At 50.6% G+C, this 17,903-nt stretch overlaps 3 protein-coding genes across 5 annotated transcripts; all 3 read left to right on the forward strand.

Moving 5' to 3' along the window:
• Positions 1 to 1,507: 1,507 nt before the first annotated feature.
• On the forward strand, positions 1,508 to 4,730 carry LOC124486661. The gene is made up of 10 exons (XM_047048409.1): positions 1,508 to 1,703; positions 1,801 to 1,975; positions 2,071 to 2,152; positions 2,250 to 2,350; positions 2,463 to 2,538; positions 2,625 to 3,005; positions 3,755 to 3,959; positions 4,080 to 4,234; positions 4,335 to 4,437; positions 4,529 to 4,730. Exons 1-10 carry the CDS (start codon positions 1,508 to 1,510, stop codon positions 4,696 to 4,698), a joined length of 1,644 nt encoding a protein of 547 aa, XP_046904365.1. The 3' UTR covers positions 4,699 to 4,730.
• Positions 4,731 to 9,403: 4,673 nt separating this feature from the next.
• ccn1l2 (cellular communication network factor 1, like 2) lies at positions 9,404 to 12,566 on the forward strand. The gene is made up of 5 exons (XM_047048411.1): positions 9,404 to 9,752; positions 9,994 to 10,207; positions 10,422 to 10,781; positions 10,944 to 11,152; positions 11,253 to 12,566. Exons 1-5 carry the CDS (start codon positions 9,681 to 9,683, stop codon positions 11,553 to 11,555), a joined length of 1,158 nt encoding a protein of 385 aa, XP_046904367.1. The 5' UTR covers positions 9,404 to 9,680; the 3' UTR covers positions 11,556 to 12,566.
• A 2,044-nt stretch (positions 12,567 to 14,610) lies between these two features.
• On the forward strand, positions 14,611 to 17,315 carry si:dkey-90l8.3 (LIM domain transcription factor LMO4.1). Of its 3 annotated transcripts, none has more exons than XM_047048421.1 (5): positions 14,611 to 14,965; positions 15,607 to 15,911; positions 16,018 to 16,114; positions 16,276 to 16,434; positions 16,586 to 17,315. In XM_047048421.1, exons 2-5 carry the CDS (start codon positions 15,697 to 15,699, stop codon positions 16,592 to 16,594), a joined length of 480 nt encoding a protein of 159 aa, XP_046904377.1. In that variant the 5' UTR covers positions 14,611 to 14,965; positions 15,607 to 15,696; the 3' UTR covers positions 16,595 to 17,315. The 3 variants fall into 3 exon arrangements, with proteins under 3 accessions (XP_046904377.1, XP_046904376.1, XP_046904375.1); XM_047048420.1 differs by having other exon boundaries at positions 15,678 to 15,911; XM_047048419.1 differs by having other exon boundaries at positions 15,681 to 15,911.
• Positions 17,316 to 17,903: the final 588 nt, after the last annotated feature.

Consider the following 17,903-nt stretch of genomic DNA (forward strand, 5'->3'; position numbering starts at 1 on the left):
TGTGTAAACTCACATGGCGAATAAAGCTCATTCTGATTCATGTATATGCTGTTTACACTATTGTCACATAACATGAAGTCATTCTGACTGGGACATGGAAGAGGACTCACCTGTCCCGAGGACCAGGTCAGCTTCAAAGCTGCTTTCCAACAGCATGGCTGTTTATGATGGTCCCTCATCATTACCAGCAGGTGGCGACCAAGATCAATAAAAGTTTCTCAGTTACTAAGCAACACAAACTCCGAAACTTTGAATTGTTATGGTTCTGATTAGTAGCGATCGTGCTTTGTTTTTTCATCTTCTCACAGACTAGGCTATCTGCTTTCCATTTGGAAACCTGGCTTTCATCACATACAAGGCTTTTTGTACGGTAGGGTACGCTAATTATCTGTTAGAGTTAGAGTTAACTTTAAATACAGTAGAGGTGTGTGACTGAAAAGCTCCATTTGTCTACAGTATAGTTCAGCAGTTACAGTAGTCTAGTGCTCATCATGCTCAAGAGAGTGATTCCTAAACACGCATTGGCTGCTAGTCACACTTGGCAAGAGTTGTTGTTTTGAAATGCAATGTCAAAGATAGGAAAACATTGAGCTCCACGGGCCGGAAATCGCACACCCTCCCAATCACCCCCCACCCCCAAAAATATTTTTTGACTGCTACACTGGCATAAAGTTGGAAAGATAGATTCTTGTGATTCTATTGTTGTCAACCATTTCAAGATCGAGTCACAACAGGTACAAGCAGGTACAATCAACATCTTTGTCCGACCAGAAACGTGTTAGAATACAAATCAAAGATTCCTTACTTGACAAGGCTCAGAGTTGTCCAGTCGTGCAAAACATCCCAACAAGGTCAGCAACATTCCCAAAGGTCCAAACTATCCAACCAAGTAAAGTATTTAGTCCAAAACGATGTACTACATCCATAATTCGAGTGAACTCTTGTTGCATCAATCAGCTCCTTTCAGAATTGTTCTTGGGGTCAAAATGGCCACTGCACTTTGACCTTTCGATTGACTGCCGATTTGACCCAATAGGAGCTTCCATGTCCATGTCAATTTGTTTCGCAAATTAACTTTCTGACGTAAAGCCAATGACATGATGAAGGCCATATACAGGTTTAGGGGAACCCTACACCTGGATGTACTCTTAGAAAAACGTGTAAAATATTAATTTGTTGTGGTATTGTATTCTAGGCCTACTTTTGACTTGGATTAGGGAAGTCTTCAAACTGTCCCATTGTGTCTTCCAGCTAATACCTCCCACCTAAAAGCATCTACAGGCATCTGTATGCGAAACTATTTCAGTGTTCAAGCTTCTATTAGTCAAAACCAGTAGCACTTTGAGGGATTCTGACCACAACCACAACCATGCATGCACTCCAAATTATTCAAGAACAGCTTTGGGTATGCTTTATTTAAGTGTTTTAAGCAAAATTGACAGGATTGTTAAGAGGTTAACAGTAGGATACTGAGACTTAGATCGCTATACGGATCGGCACTGTTGTAATGATTTCGCGTTGCACATCCAGGTGGACTCCACCTGAAATGTACATCGTTCCCAGCGAGGGTCTCGATGAGGCGCACTGTTTTGGGGCTATGTGTCCTCACCCTTGCTGCTGGGAAACAGAGCACCGTATCGGCAGGGGAATCCATCGCCAGCTAAGGTCCCAAACATCAGACAAGGGCAGGCCTGCAGTCGAGGGTAGGCAGCGCTGCCTCTTTCGCATCATCATCAATAACACAATTCCCGTGCACCATTGAGTCCACATGGAAGCCGTTTGACCAATCGGATCTTTCAGTTTCCTCCGTGGGAGGGTTCCCCACCCTCAGCGTGGTGAATGTGTCTGAGTGGGCTCAACGCAGAAAGCATCCTCAGGTCAAGCTGGTCTCTGAGGCCGATAGCAAGGAAGATGTTCCTGCCAGTCCTCTCTTGTCTTGTCAGTCCCAGATCCTGCAGAGGAAGAGCAATAAGAGGTTAGAGAGAGGGGGGGGGGGGGGGACTCCACTATTCTTGTATATAGGCTTATTTGATCTGAAATAGTCCTTCGTGTCTGTATCTAAATGTCTAGTCACCTGTGCAGAATGGATGGCCACTTTCCAGATCTCAACTCGGTTACCCTGATTGACAGCAACCGTAAGAAGGAAGTCAAGGTTGGTTTTACTCAGTCGTTGACTTGTAAGTGGATGCCAAGTCAGTCATGTTACCCTAACAAGAGCTGTTTGTGTGTGTGTGTGTGTGTGTGTACAGCTTAGAACCGCCAATATCAGCCAGTTGACCTCCAGTGAATCATGTTCTCTGATGATGTGGATACCTCCACAGCACACCCAAAAGTGCCTCCCCCAAACCAGGTTACTGGTTGCTGTCTAGGCTGATGTGTATATTGTATAAGAGACACTTGGAATATTCAAAGTGATATGCTGTTGTGGTATAACTCATGGTGTATTCACTTTCTATGTCCAGGTCAAAATCTCCTCATTTAGCTATGAAGGAAATCATTTGCCATCCATCCACCCCATCAAATAAATCCGACAATTTGGTGAGAACTCTCTCACTTTAACTCTACGATCAACCATGTTTTGTGCAACGTTGCGTTTGCACTGCTTGAGCCGTGACCTGTTACAGAACAGGAAGAGTGCGAGGAAGAAGATACACGTAAGGTTCACGCCTTTGCCGCCTCAACGAGGCAGTAGGGACGGCTCCGGCTCGGTGGACCCCACGGACACACACGCGGACGCTGACAGCCAGGGGGAGGAGTCCAGTGTGGCTCAGCTGACCCAGGAGCACGAACCTGGGGCTGTTGTCCACGGCCCCAGCCCGCGGCCCCAGCCCACGGCCCCCCTCAACCCCCGCGGCCCCAGCCCACGGCCCCCCTCCACCCCCGCGGCCTCTGGTGCCTTCCTGGTGAGGAACAAGCCCGTGGTGTTTCACTGCAGCAGCGTGAGGCTACCGAGGAGCACCAGCCAGCACAACCTTCCCGTCTACAAACTCAAACTGGACACAGAGGTAAGACCCATTCCCTCGACCATACGTTATCGTCCCCCCCTCACCACCAGTGGATATGTTGGCCTCTGAATATGTTGTTCCTCACCCGAGCCATGCTAGATCCGTTGAAGTCACATGACCATCTCTCTCAGACGTGATGTCTCCCAGTCCTCCTGGGGTCAGGTCCTCTTGAACAAGCGTGTGTGTGTGTGACAGGGGAAAACCCATGGCTGGCTGCCTATACCTGTTGAAGGAGGGAGGGGAGGGAGGGTGGGGGGGGGGGGGGAGAGTCATGGGAGAGGGAGACCGGGCATTGGTTCGGAAGATGCAGGCCCAGATAGCTCTTATTACACGCAACATTTTTCCACTGGATTTCATAGCTCCATGTTTATTTTGTGTTTTCAACATCTCATGTAGAGACTGGCCAGTGGTCACGTAGCTCCCTGATTAGCCAGGCTCCTGGTCTGGCAGAATGGAAGGAATTCCTGCTCAGATGCTGATAAACACATGTATTAAAGAATGTAAACTCTCTCGACTTGCCAAACTTTTCAAATATACGGCACAGATGTATATGCGGCTTGTCGCAGCCCACACTTTGCATTGGTAATATCCTGTCGGTGAGTGAAGGGAATGACAGTGATTGGGACCTCATAGGATTTTAGCTTCCCACAAACAGACAGACCTAGCCTACCCCGTTGTTAGGCTTGAGGATGGTATGATTCTGCGGTTAAGGTTTTTTTGGGGCTCCGTCTCGTGATCTCTCGTTTCAGACCGGGGTGGATGACATTGACTGGGAGAGGTTGAGGAGACAAACGTATCTGTGGAAGAAACGCAACCTGCCGGCCTACTGCAACAGGGAGAGGCCCGCTCCAGCTCCCCTCAGAGGGGACATGACAGACAGCCCGCAAGGCTTCGGCCTGTACCCTGTCCCCAACACCCCTGTCTACAACCACCCCAAAAGCATTCTGTCCACAGGTAACACCGAAGAAACAACATTCTGTTCACAGACAAGGTTCAACATGTTTACCCTCAAAAATCGGTGGCTCTGCTCAATATAAAATGATGGAATGCGCTTGACGTTGCTCGCGTGTGTAGGTCCGTCTTTCTGGCGCGGTACGGACAGCATGGATGGCATTTGTTACAACCACGCTGGCCCTGAGCCACCAGAGTCCACCTACCACCTCTCGGACTTATCCGACAGTGGCCTCAAGTTGTGCGACAGCCCCAGCCTCTGTCAAAACCTGGACCAAGTATGTGTCTCCCACACTCCTAGCCCCACGCACACGCGCATCTTTCGATAATATCTCCCAACAAATGTGCATTTGAATCATGTTGTCTGTGGTTTCTTAGGCCCTGGATACTGATGGTCTCAGGGATTTGAGCATGAGCAGTCGAGGAAGCATCGCTCCCCAAAACTCCATGGTCCTCCAGGATCCAGCTGTGGAGAACAAATGTTAGCCCCATATTTTCAAACTCAATACATGTATCCTGGTGTGTGAATTGTGAAAAGGGAGGATCATGTCATGTTCTCGTGTTTCCCTCAGGTTCAGAAGAGGAGGGGGCTGGGTTTGGGACGGAAGGAGACGGGGGTTTGAATCCCGGGGCTCCAGAGAAGACGAGCTCAAGCGCAGAGGACCAGGGCTCCGGGCCCTCGGCCCCCCTGCCCCGCCCAGCGCTCTGCCGTGTCAGCTCTGAGACCTGTGGAGACGGCTGAGAGACGAGGAGACACTCACCCCACATGTCGAACCTCCAAGGCCGGCCCCAGCTGCAGAATGGTTTCATGGAGCTTACAAAGATCCACACCTGTCATTCGAAACCATTCTTCCATGTTAGATAAATAAATGCCTCATAAAAATCCTTTTTTTTTCCCATGTCCTTTTGATGTATTTTGTTGTTGTCAAATAAAGGTTTAGTCATGCTGCAAGTGTCACTGTGGAGTCGTGCAATCTCTCATCACAGGAAACGGCATCATAAAGATTTCCCATGTTATAAGATCGGTCAAAAGAAACATCTGCATTCACAGTGATTGGATTTTGAGGCGTTTATCAAACCCGTCCAGCCAAGCAGCCTCTGCTATGAGCCAAAACAGCAGAAGGGGACGCGCGCTGGGATGACACTATAGCCTCGTTGTGTTTATGGAATAGTTGATGGCACCCCTTAACCTCAGCAGCTGCAGTGCGTGCCCCACGCCCTGTCCCAGGCCTACGCTGTCGCAGCCCTCCCGGACGCAGGGTGTCGGGGGCCAGAGCCCAGGAGCAGGAGGTCAGCTGACCTCTGCCTCGCCCAAGCAGAGGTTTCCTGCCGCTCTACCAGGTGCACCCGAGGAGAGCCTTTCGCAGAGATGGACAGGAGAACACGCCGGGAAGCGTGATCCGGTCCACCGTGCGCAGGCTACTTTCCCCTCCCTCCGTCTGTGCTTGCTCCAGGTCTGCTCGGTGGGATGTTTCTCAACGGCAAGAACTCCTGTTAGGCTCCTGAAATCAAAGTTGTCTATGCGAACTTTACCACAGAAGGCCCTGAATGAGTTCACACCTCGCCAGAGTATAAAGAGTCCTTTGATTGAGAATGACCTCAAATTAGTTGAATGTCAGAGCAAACAAACTTGCCCTAATTTTAGATGTCCTAACACTGAATATTTGTCATAGGTTATTACTGTAGTACCTGGCGCAGGCCTCTGAACAAACACATGATCTGGCCTCCTAAGGAAATGAATGTTTAATGCCATGAACTGTGTCAATGGAATGCGAATGTCCATGAGGTCTCAGACTCTGACCTGTATTCTCGAACGTTCCATCGCCGGTCGACGGTGGAGTGAATGATGGGCTTCGCCCCTCCATATTCCCATTGCGGCCCCCAGTCACAGTGAGCTGTATGTGTTTGTGTGTCACCAGCCCCGTCGGATAACCCTGGAACCTTTCTGTTTACACCTCTCTGCGATAACATTTTCCCCTCTGAATCACAGACGGCACTGTGTAACGGTGCCACACGGCCCAACCCCCGCTGAGCGAGCCGCTAACAGGACACTCTCTGTCAGAGTGCAGCATGGGCAGCCCCCCGCACTAAAGTCTCTTTGAAATGCTAGTTTGTTTATTTTCGCGTACTTAATATGCAGTGTGCAGCTTAAGAAACCTCCGAGTCACCAGAAGGAAAGGCAGCGTCGCTCTCTGATTGCCTCGCCGCCCCCCCCCCCCCGTCCTCTCATTAGCGGACTCGCTCGGTGCTTTCGAGGTTGATTTGAAGTATTTAGGGTAACTATTGGAACTGGTTGGCTAACGAGGGCGAGACGTGTTTTGCTCCGTTTGTGTAGTTGCCCTGTTGGACGAAAATATGTTTGTTTCTTTAGTGGCATTCAGGGCATCTTGACACCCAAGGTGATGTGTTATGTCCATGGTGTCTCGGCCTTTCATCTAGCTGTATTTCACTCTTTTTCCTTAAATTATCTCCAATTCTATTCTCTTATAATGTCTTTTCTATTCTCTCTTTCCTTCTTGTCAGTGTTGCGTTTGGTTGTAATATACCTGTCATTGCAAGAATTCCTAACCCCTGGCCCTGTGTGGGAGTGCATTGACTATGAGATGATTCAGCATTCGTTTAGGGTTACAGCATGGGGGTGACCGTGGGTTATCACAGGCATACCTCTCACCCAGACGGTGGGCGTGTCCACGCACACACTACCTGTGGCCCACCTGCTCATGTCAGTCAGACACACAATGGCCGGGTTATTGCTGCGCCGCGGGGAGACGTGCTGGGGGGGTCCGCTCCGTCTGCTTTCATCACTCCTATTAGGTGGGCCGGAGGAATGCGAGTCCACTGACGACCCCCCTGCACCCCCCGCCCGTCTGGGCAGATGAAGCTCTCCTGGGGGGGGGGGGGGGGGGGGGGGGGGGGGGGGGGGTGGGGGGGGGTGCTGGAGAGCCACACCTGCAGCAGGACAGGTCATCTTCTCAGCCTCGGCCTGGGGGCCTCGCGGAGACCTGGGCTGGAGGGAGACAGCCCGGCCTCTGTCATGGGAGTCCAGATGCTCCGTCCACCCTCTGACATCATTCCTCTCGCCCGGGCCCAGGTGGCTTGCATGGCGTGAAGGAATACAGCGCAGTTCAGTAGCATACTCGAAGAAGACTTGTTGATACTTTTGAGGGGTTAGTTATTTGGGATGAAGAGTGTATGTGTGTGTGTGTAGGTGTGTGTGTGTGTGTATGTGTGTGTGTGTGGGTGTGTGTGTGTGTGTGTGGGTGTGTGTGTGTGTGTGTGTGTGTGTAGGTGTGTGTGTGTGTGTGTGGGTGTGTGTGTGTGTGTGCTGCAGGAGGTTTTGGAGACACCATCATGAGGAATCCAGAGGTGACCTGACCTTTGGAGGTGGTGTCATGGGCAGGGTCAGGGTGATGCAGGGCATACACACAGCTGGCTCCACACTGGGAAGATGTTTACCTACAGACACGTGTGGCTGCTCCCACAATCAATCTGTTACACAACAGATACAGTCATTGGCTGATAAATGATCAGTAATTGTAAAGTACTTAGCTACAGGGTTGTTTAATTTCACATAAGAGTGTTGGGCATCCTGTTGAGGAATTGTTCCTGAGCATTTTGAAGAGTTCCTGTTTACCTCTTGGGCCAGTCTATGACTATGATACAAATATGTTTTTCCTGCATTTCCTCCCCCCGTTTTGGCACAATCTGAGCTGCTTACAGGAATCAGAGCTGGCAAGAGAATCAACATCTCCACAGGCATGGAGATGTGGAGCGGCCTGCTATCAAGCCCTTTTAGGAGGCTAGGAGTGTAACCTCAGACTGGTGGCAAAGCAGACATGCAATAGCAGGCCTCGAACGGAATACAGTGATGACCTCGCTGTTTTTGGAAATGTTTGTCTGGCTGACAAACAATGGCTGGCTCCGTGCCAGCTGCGGAGGCTGCCAAACGGCCCGCCTCCTCCTCCCCCCCCCCCCCCCCCCCCCCCCCCCCCCCCCCCCCCCCCTCACGCTCTCCGCCCCCCCCATCAGCCCTCCCTCCGTCAGCGTCCGATGCACCGTGGCCAGCACACACATCCTGCCTTTGTGGGCCAGGAATTCCAGGAATCCAGACTTCTGCCCTCCACCACCACCTCCACCTCCTCCTCCTCCTCCAGCCCTCCCCGACTAAGGTGCTCTCAAACATCTCCGCCGTTCCTGGTGGTTTCACAGCGGCTTGGGTGTCTGCAGGCTTGCGTAAGGGTTCCGTGTGTGTGGGTTGGGTCTGTCCCTTTCCCCCGGCCCGTCTACCGTCATCTCTCCCCCACCACAGTTCCTGTCCTCGATCCCACATCACAGGCGGGCAGCTTCCACCTGCCCCTCTGGTGTGGCTCCCCTCTCCCCCTCTGTGGGACGCGGGGTGAGACTCATCCACTTTCAAGTCTCTTTCTACGCTTCTCAGAACTCTCCATGTTTGGGTTATTTTGTGCCATGTACACAGGTGTGTAGCTCTCTACTTTTGGTTTGCGATGTGTGCACTGGTGTTTGCCCTCTTCTGTGAGAAGGTCCTTGTTTTCACACCCGAGATTCACCCTTAGCCATATCAAACGGGCTCAATTACATTTCCTGTGTTTGATAACAGCGTGAGCCAAGCCCTAGTGAAGGGCCTTCCTGAACTCCCATCAAAACACTTTTTTTATGTGCCCCGGGGATGACAATGGGAATGTTTACTTAACATGAGAACCTGTGGAACCAAAAAAAAAAAGCCTTTGTTTCCTGGAATAGGGCCGTTTGGGGAGAGATGGAGGGAACACAGGAAGCCGCGTGTGTCCTGAGCGTGGACGTTTGTGTCGGAGGGCCTGGAGCGAGGTGGCGGAGCGCTGGACAGGCTGGTCACAGGGGCTTTCTCTGCTTTCTGCATCACCACTTCCCAGAGTGCACCACTTCCCCTGTTCAGAGTGGATTCTCCGCCAGAACGGGATTCCCTACTCACGGTTTCCATGACACACCTGTCTGCTCTTGTTTTCCTCCCTCTTGTGAGGCAGGACTCGTATACTGTGTGGATCAATGTCATAACAAACCTGCAATGAAGCTTTTAGTACTCTTTGTTGCGAGGATGTTTTTCCCCTTTTGCTGCTATTGCTTGTCCTTATTTTTTTATATATTCTCTTTAGAGAGTTGTAACATTACCCCTGACAATCCCAACATCACCCGTGTAAATTCCCTGTTTTTAAAAGTGCGATGCCACGCGTGCTTCATCTCCACATTCCTCTTTTCATATCGAGGAAGAAAAGTTGTTATTTGAGTTTCTTTCTTTTTTTTTTGGTTGCAGTAACTCCCCACTGCGCCCCCCCCCCCCCTCCCTCCAGACACCTTCCCATCCCTCTGGAGAGGGGAGCTGACGTCACAGTGGGCGGTCCACCGGTGTCTATAAGTACAGGCTCTACCAGGGGGATCTCTCTATCAAGAGGAGCTGAGCATAGCTGTGCTGGTGCAGGCTGACCCAGACAGGACCCTTATCAAGAGGCAGGAACACTTAGACCGGTGCACCTTTTAGTGCACTCAATGAGAACTACAGCCAGGCTTGGAGCCCCACACACACACACACAGAACTCCCTCTTTGGATTCACTCACCAGTACTGGACAGAACTTTGCTTTTACACTCCTTTATATCCACGGAACATTGATCTCTGATTCGTTGAGACCGATTCCTATCATTTTTGGGGGGTTGGCATCGACACGTTCAGGATGTATTCTCTGGTTAGTTTGAGACGGATCGTGTCTACTCTGTTCGTTGTCCTCTCCAGTGCTACCGTGATGGTGAGTTACACCCCTCTGCTGTTTACCCACATTCTCTCTCCCTTCGAGCACTTTACCTCACATTCTATCCCCATCTGGGTGTGTCTAAAGGAGTGACCGTTGAAGTCAAACGTTGTTCACTTCGTGTCACTCTGAGAGCTGCGAGTGCTGTTTTTTCCCCCCGTGAGTTCTGCACGTGTGACTGAAGGAATGCTTTCCCCTCCACACCCCTGACCCTGTGTCTCTCCCTCTCGCTGCCCAGGTGGAGAGTGACTGCTCGGCCCGCTGCTCCTGCCCCACGCTGCCCCCCTCCTGCCCTCCGGGAGTCAGCTGGGTGGCGGACCAGTGCGGCTGCTGCAAGGTGTGCGCCAAGCAGTTCAACGAGGACTGCGGAGCCAGCCAGCCCTGCGACCACATCAAAGGCCTGCACTGCCACCTGGGGGCGGGCGGAGACCCCGAGAGGGGACTGTGCCGAGGTAAGGACACGACTGGGGACCCTGCATGACACTTTGAATCGATGAAGAATACTAACAAACGCGAACGCCGTCGATCCCTGCGTCAACCCTCAAATGACTCCAACGCGGCCTCAAATGGCTCTCAGCCACGTTGGGTTCGCCGGATCGTGGTAGGGAGTAACATATGGACGAGGAGGAGTCCTCGCTAATCCTAACGTCTAATCTGCCCCTCCAGCGGATGCCCAGGGCCGGCCCTGTGAGTTCAGCGGGCGAGTGTTCCAGCACGGCGAGGACTTCCAGCCCAGCTGCCAGCACCAGTGCAGCTGCATGGACGGGGTGGTGGGCTGCATGCCTCTCTGCCCACATCAGGTGCCCCTCCCTGACTGGCGCTGCGCCCGGCCTCGGCTGGCCCGGCCTTCGGGCCGCTGCTGCGAAGAGTGGGTGTGCGACGACGACAACCACATCAGCGAGGAGCCGGGGGAGCCCCCGCGCACCACCCTGCCCCACCCGCGGCCCCTTCCTAACCACATCAGCACCCAGCTCCAGGCCCAGGCTCTGCCACACGAGCAGGCCAGCGCTGGCGTCACTTTCCGGGGTAAGGCACCGCGTCGAATGTCACGGCTCCGAGTTTGCTTTCTATGTTTTTGCTGCTTCGAGGGGTTGCACATACTGTGCACGTTCTAGAGGGGTTGTCCCAGTGTGGGAACCTGTCTTGGCTGAAGCCTAATGTCTCTTCCTCGCCTCCCCCCCCTCCCAGAGGGGCTGTCCCTCCCCAAGTCGGAGGTGCTGCTGAGCCCCAGGTGCCGCCTGCAGACCACAGACTGGACGGAATGTTCCACCACGTGCGGGATGGGCATCTCGAGCCGAGTGACCAATAACAATCCAGAATGCCGGTTGGTCAGAGAGACGCGGTTGTGTCAGATTCGCCAGTGTGAACTGCAGCTGGAACTCACCCTTGGTCTGAAGGTACAGGAAGGATTGTGTACGAATAATGAACATGCATGTTCGTTTTTTTTGTTTAGCAGTGTTCTGATTGGATGCTTTTGTTGTATTTTGGCCGGTCCAGAGAGCAAAGAAGTGCCAGCGTACGGTTCGCCCTCAGGAGCCAATCAGGATCACCTTCGCCGGATGTTCCACGGCCCGGCGCTACCGCCCGCGCTCCTGCGGCGCATGTACAGACGGCCGCTGCTGCGCGCCCTCCCTCACCCGCACCGCTCGCCTCCGCTTCCTGTGCCCGGACGGCGAGGGCTTCACCCGCAACGTCATGTGGATCCAGCGCTGCAGCTGCAGGAAGAGCTGCCAGGGTCACGGCGCCCCCTCCAGGCCTGGAGTCAGCCTGCACAACGACATCCACACCTTCAGGCATTGAGGCCAATCCACCACCCCATGAATACCCACCCCCCTGTACCACACCTATACCCCCACCCTCCACCCAGCCCTCTCCAGGCCCAGCCAGGGGAAGCCCAGTCTTCGACCCCCCCCCTACCCCCACCCCCACCCCCACCCCCACCCACCTCCACCACATCCCGACTCTGCCGGAGAAAGAAAGCCCCGGATGGGCAGAACTGCTTGCACTTTGCACTTCCTGCCACGATGACACCAGTTTCCACATGTAGGAGGCTGGTGGCTGTGACTTTACAGCCAGGTCCAGTGCTCTCTTCATGCTGGTGCCCCTGTAGCAGAACTATACAAGAGAGTCTGCAGCACTGAGCACCACGGGACAGCAGAAATCAATAAGTAATATGTAAATGATCCCTTTTGGATGTCAGCTTTGTTCTTTTTATTTATTCTTTGGTGTGTTTTTTGTTTTGAAGTATTGCCAAACTCCTCTATAACCACAGAGGGGAAAAGAGAATGAAGTGTGTATGCTTTTGTACAACGGAAACATGACTTTGTGTCATGAGAAAATGTAGCTTGGGACAGCGAATGTGTATGAACATGTAGGTTGTATTTTGGATACATTGATGGTAGATATAGGACCGGTTACCATACTACATATTCATCAATGATTGTAATTAACTGTATTTTGTTGTAAGTCATAATTTGCCTGTTTGTGTGTATGGTTTGTGTGTGTGGATCTACCTGTCTCCAGAAGTCTGTCGTTTTGAATGGAAAATGTGTGGCATTGAGATTTTACGTGTGACCATTTGTATGTCAATATATAAGGAATATAGTTTAGTGTACAGACTTCACTCTAGTGGAGTGACTATTTTTGGAGATCACCTCATTATTCGGGGTGTGTTTTAAATGCCTCATAGTATTTCTTTCTTGTACTGGAAGAAAGATTCATGAAAGTATGTCAATGTTGTTCTATTTCTTTTCTTTGCTGTAAGCCTCCATAACTATCTGAAACATCAAATAAAGTCATTAAATCACCAAACCTGTTGTCCCACCACTTTACATAGCTGTTCAGATGTCCTGCTTAGATACGGGGCGCATGGTGTTTGGACAAGGATACTGCTGCACAAAGCTGGATAAACAACAGCTCTTCCTGGGTATGCACAGGCCTATCAGAGGGGGTACGTCTGACATTTGTTCTAAGAGGGATCTCGAGAGGCCGAGGCAGAACCCAGGGTCGGAGAGACAGGAATGTTGGAGAGGGAGGGAGGGAAGAGGCTTCTCCTGTCTCCCATGGAACCCGGTTCTTCAGGTTCAGGTACTCTTCCAACGCTTAGACATACAGGCCGGCTCTGGAGCACAAACATTGCGGCGCGCTCCTAAATTCAACACCCCTGCCGCCTCCTCCTCCTGTCTGCCCCTGTCTTTCCCCTCCTCTCCCTACCGTCCTGTCTGGCTGGGAACACACTGACCTCCGGCGCGATCGCAGCATAAGCGCTCGCCTTATTCGGCGCCAACGCCGTTTCCACAGCACAGCGCTGCAAGGGGGAACACTCACCAATCACACTCCCGAGAAGTCGTGCAAAGCATCGGAGAGAACTCTTAACTCTCACGTTTTGGGAATTGAGGGGTGCGTTTGTGAGTTGGCTGAATGGGAAGGTATGGGAATGTGGTTCAATCGATCACTTTTATGGATCCCTTTCATGCATCTTTGCCCCATGGGTAGATTCTTTCCCTATGCTACAGACAAACGTAGATCAAAAGCACACATGGCATTCCATCATCACCATGGAGACCTCGGGTTCTATCTGCCGCCATCCTCATTAAAGGCGCCACGGCTCCTATTGGCTCGTTGTGCTCTGACGGTATTCCTCTCTGACGAGGATGATGATGTTTGTCCGGTCGGGCTGTTTGGACTAGTAAATTCAAGAGAATAGGGCCCTTCACAGAGTTACTGCACACCAAAGCCAGTGTCCCGTGACAACATTTGACAAGTCGTTTGTCACCGAGAGGTTCTCACATTTCAGGAGACAGCCACGGCAAATACAAGATTTGAGCATTCGTGAAATACTTGGTAGTCCAGGAGAAGACAATTTCATGGAATGGGGTTCTTCTGAGGATCAGTACAAGTAGGAGGAAAATAGTTGTAAAAAAAAAGAACAAAAAGGAGGGAATATTATCAGGTTGACACATAAAAAATGGCTGAATGATGTGGAACTAATGTGTGAGCTACTGTCAGAAGTATAGGAAAGGAAAAAAAGGTGACGTGTGAGAAGGGCTGTGAGATCCTGCGTCTGGGATTGTTTTGGCTGCAGAGTCTCATCCTGCAGATCTTGGATCGCACGCTGGAAGTTACAGGTGTCGTCTCACAGAGAGCCGCGAGTTTCACCACGGCCCTGACAGAGGAACAGGAAATATGTCGGAAATCAACAGGGCCTCTGGGAAGAGGAGGCAGGCAGATAGGGCACGAGGGCAAGAGGTTACAAACGCACCAACCAAGGACAACGTCTACTCGGAACAATGGCCATTCTATTCTGATGAACCATCCCATGCAACTTCACTGTGGGGAATGCTCTTTCATTCTCCATGTTGGTCCATGTCCTTACAGACATATTGGAAGAGGCAAGGGTTTCAGGGATACCCTCACTGATGTTTTAAAGCTTCCTACACGTCGGAACACCATGGTTCATCAGTGTCTCTAGCCTCACTGCTGTTTAGCTTGGTGTGGACACAGCATCATAGGAAACACTGTCCTCTGCTGGGTTTTAGCAAGCAGTGCAGATCCAGGCCATACCAAAGAACTGTGGCGTCGTCTTTTTCCACGAGGTTAATTTGCTTCTCTTTTCAGGGGAAAGAAAGTTGGATGAGAAATGAGCAAGAAAGCAGTGCGTGCGGTATGGGAATTGTGGAATGAATTGCTATGTTTAGAGACAGTAACAGTTTAATAGTTTAATCTAATGAGGGTATGAATGGATAATAGTCCGACACACACATAAATCATTTTGACATTAACCACACCCCCTAGACGTCTAGTGGCTACATCGCGTATTATGTCGACTACGTCACCACAGAGGGATTTAAATACCGCTTGCACAATTTTGTAAATAGTGTAGAGCTGTCAAAGATGGCAAGGTTATTGTAAGCAGCGCGTGAGGGATATATTTAACTGTCGTTTCAAAAGTTGTGGCGGATGATCTTTCCATAATATCGGAAGTATAGTTTGATCTCAATTTTTTTGCGTCGTCTCAGTTACATTTTCTCTCAATCATTTGCAAAATTTGCACTGTATCCATGCGCTTTTTACTAATACCAGAAAATAATGGCTTTTAGAGAAACGATTGTTTGTTAGTGTAGCACAATTAGTCTACGATTTTACTTGAAGACTGTGTCGTGTTTACTGGAATCAATAAACTTCTTATTTCCATTCTTTGGAACATCAAGGTAAGCATTATTTTTGGATAAGTAAATAAGATCAAATTAAATATGCACACATTGGAAAAAATAAGCCAATCCTTGAATACAAATGTTGTAGGTACAACATTTAAATGTTCTCCCTCAATGGTTTGCTCTTTTTAAGTTTGGGAGCATTGGACTGAAGTTTTAACCGCCCCCCCCCCGTTATCTGTACTAGCATGTGTGTTCGCATCTTTATCGACAGCAAGTGTTGGTCACACTTACAATAACCCATCCAGTATTCAGTCATTGCCATAGAAAATAACCCCAGAGCAGCATTAGGCTATAAACAAAGTGCTGATCCCACTAACAACATACATCACTGTGAGTGTGGGCAATTCCTTTTGTCAGTTCACACTGTAAGGATGAGGGAGAAGAATAACACAGTTGTTTATTACTATTCTTGCAATGATTGCTAACCTCTCCAGATAATATTGCTTTCAATCCATTTTTGTTGTCATTAACCATGACCTTACTGCGAGTTTAATAGCCTCTACAATCTGCATTATTTCCAAATGCATTCAATAAACCAAACTGAATACAATTGTTCCTTGTGTTCAGTAAAATCGGATGCAAAATCCTAACCCCAGTAGACAACCAGTGTTATGAGTGAAGCTTTTGTGTCGCAGCCTCTACAGTCTCAGCCTCAACAGTCCCAGCCTCTACAGTCCCAGCCTCTCATTGCCCCCCCTGTCTCCAGCAGCTCCCGGTGGGCCGCCATGGTGAACAGCCAGGCGTCGTGCGGCGGGGCATCCCCGAGGTCGTGTGCAGGGTGCGGGGGGAAGATAGCCGACCGCTTCCTGCTCTACTCCATGGAGCGCTACTGGCACACGCGCTGCCTCAAGTGTTCCTGCTGTCACGCGCAGCTGGGCGACATCGGCACCTCCTGCTACAGTAAAGGGGGCATGATCCTCTGCAGGAGCGACTACATCAGGTGAGCTCCAGGGAGGTCGCGGAGGGACGGGGGGGGACGGAGGAGAGGGGGGCTGTCGGTGGCTGCCAGGCCAGGAGACTGAGCTGGCTCTGCTTTCCATCCTCAGGTTGTTTGGGCACAGTGGGGCATGCAGTGCCTGTGGCCAGTCTATCCCTGCCAACGAGATGGTGATGAGGGCACAGGGTAACGTCTACCACCTCAAGGTAAGAACCCTCATGGACGTGACTCCTTTTGAGACAACACGCATGGCGACACGCCCGGCAAACCGGTATAATCCACGTTCGGAATGGCGAATGCATTCAGCAGGGAGATCCAGCATGGCTATTCTAACCCCACCCCCGCCGTCTCTCTCTGTTGTGCCCAGTGTTTCTCCTGCGCCACCTGTAGAAACAGGCTCATGCCGGGCGATCGCTTCCACTACGTCAACGGCACCATCTTCTGTGAGCACGACCGGCCGGGCTCGGCCCTGCTCAGCAGCCACCTGCCCCCCCTGCAGTCGAACCCAGCTCTGACCGACCAGAAGGTAAGACAGCTAGCCTGGTTCTCCCACGCTAAAAGGGTCAGAATGGGATGGGGGATTCAGCAACCACCAAACCCCCCAAAAAACATCTCTAAAACCAAGTGAATTTTACGACCCTGCTGACATAGCTGTCTCCCTCTGTTTCTTCACCTAGGTATGTTGAGTGAATAGAAGCAGGTGCCGCCTCCAGTAGTTGCCATCGTCTCCCGAGGACTCCTCACCCCTGATGCCGTGTTTGTGGATTCTTTTGTTGAAGTCTTTTGACCATGGGACCGTTCACTGCTTACTGAGTCACCCTGAGATGTCAGAGACGATAGCCAACATCCAGCCTCCACTTTGAATGGAAAGGAACCCAGAAAGAACGAGTTGGACCTCCAGTCAAATGAACTGCTTCTTTGAAGGACTGGGTCTACCTGTTACCGGTGGCTGATTTCCCAACTGTTTGCATATCCAAACCTTGAGCGAAGAGCGTGACTCTTGAGGATGCATCTCGTGATGTACAGTAGAATGTGGCTTATTCCCTACCGTGGCTTTCACCTTTTTATCAGAGGAGGAAAATCCCAGAAGAAGCTCTTGACGATAGTTGACTACAAAGGAACTCTGTTATACATTGGTTCCGCAGGGGAAAGGGACCATTTCTGTCTTGAATGTCTGTTTCTGTCTCCATTGGCCGATTCATGATTCGTGTCACTTCCTGTTATTCTACTGTCTTATTTTGTGGTTTTAGGGAACCAAACGAAAATGGCAACCATGAAAGATAAATGTCCATTCTTTTCATGATGGTACTGTGTGTTCTCTAGTAGAGTTATATTTCTTTATTTCAACCGATGCTTGCTCAACATGTGAAATTGAAACAAAAAATCCTATTAAAAGATTTTACTGTACCGTGAAGTCAGCTGCGCTAATTGAAGCCCTTATGCTGTTTGGTTGCATTATGTCGGTCATGAGGTATTGCGCAGCATTGTGTTCGTTTGGCGCACTCTTTTCCTTAGCTCGACTCCAACCCTGTATGGTGAAAACATGCCTGATTACCCAGAGGAATGGAATTAGAGGGCTTGAGCACTGACCATTTACAGAAGCAATTAAACATGAGCCATGTATCTGTGCAGGGGGAGCTCCTGGGAGGCTGAACTTTGGGTATATCCCGTGGCTGACTCGAATAAATACTAATCTGTTAGCCAGCCTAATTAAAGGGGAGTGGCTCTTTTACATCCTGAGCCTTTGAAATAATTGCATGTTCTTACTGTTTACCATGTTGCGAATTCAAAGTAAACCTACTTTATTTCCCAGTTCTCCTCACAGGTCTCTAGTCGGCCTTTAAGTCACGGCAGCGTTTACTTTAGCGAATGAGTTCGGATCGAAAGGGGTTTGTCTGTTCGATGAAAAGCAGTTGTACGTTAGTACGATTGTGTAGCTTACATGGACGCGCATGTGCAGTTTTAGTCAGGGATGATTGTGTGGGATTCACGGCA

This window comes from Hypomesus transpacificus, chromosome 24, assembly GCF_021917145.1.
Source record: "Hypomesus transpacificus isolate Combined female chromosome 24, fHypTra1, whole genome shotgun sequence".
NCBI lineage: Eukaryota > Metazoa > Chordata > Actinopteri > Osmeriformes > Osmeridae > Hypomesus > Hypomesus transpacificus.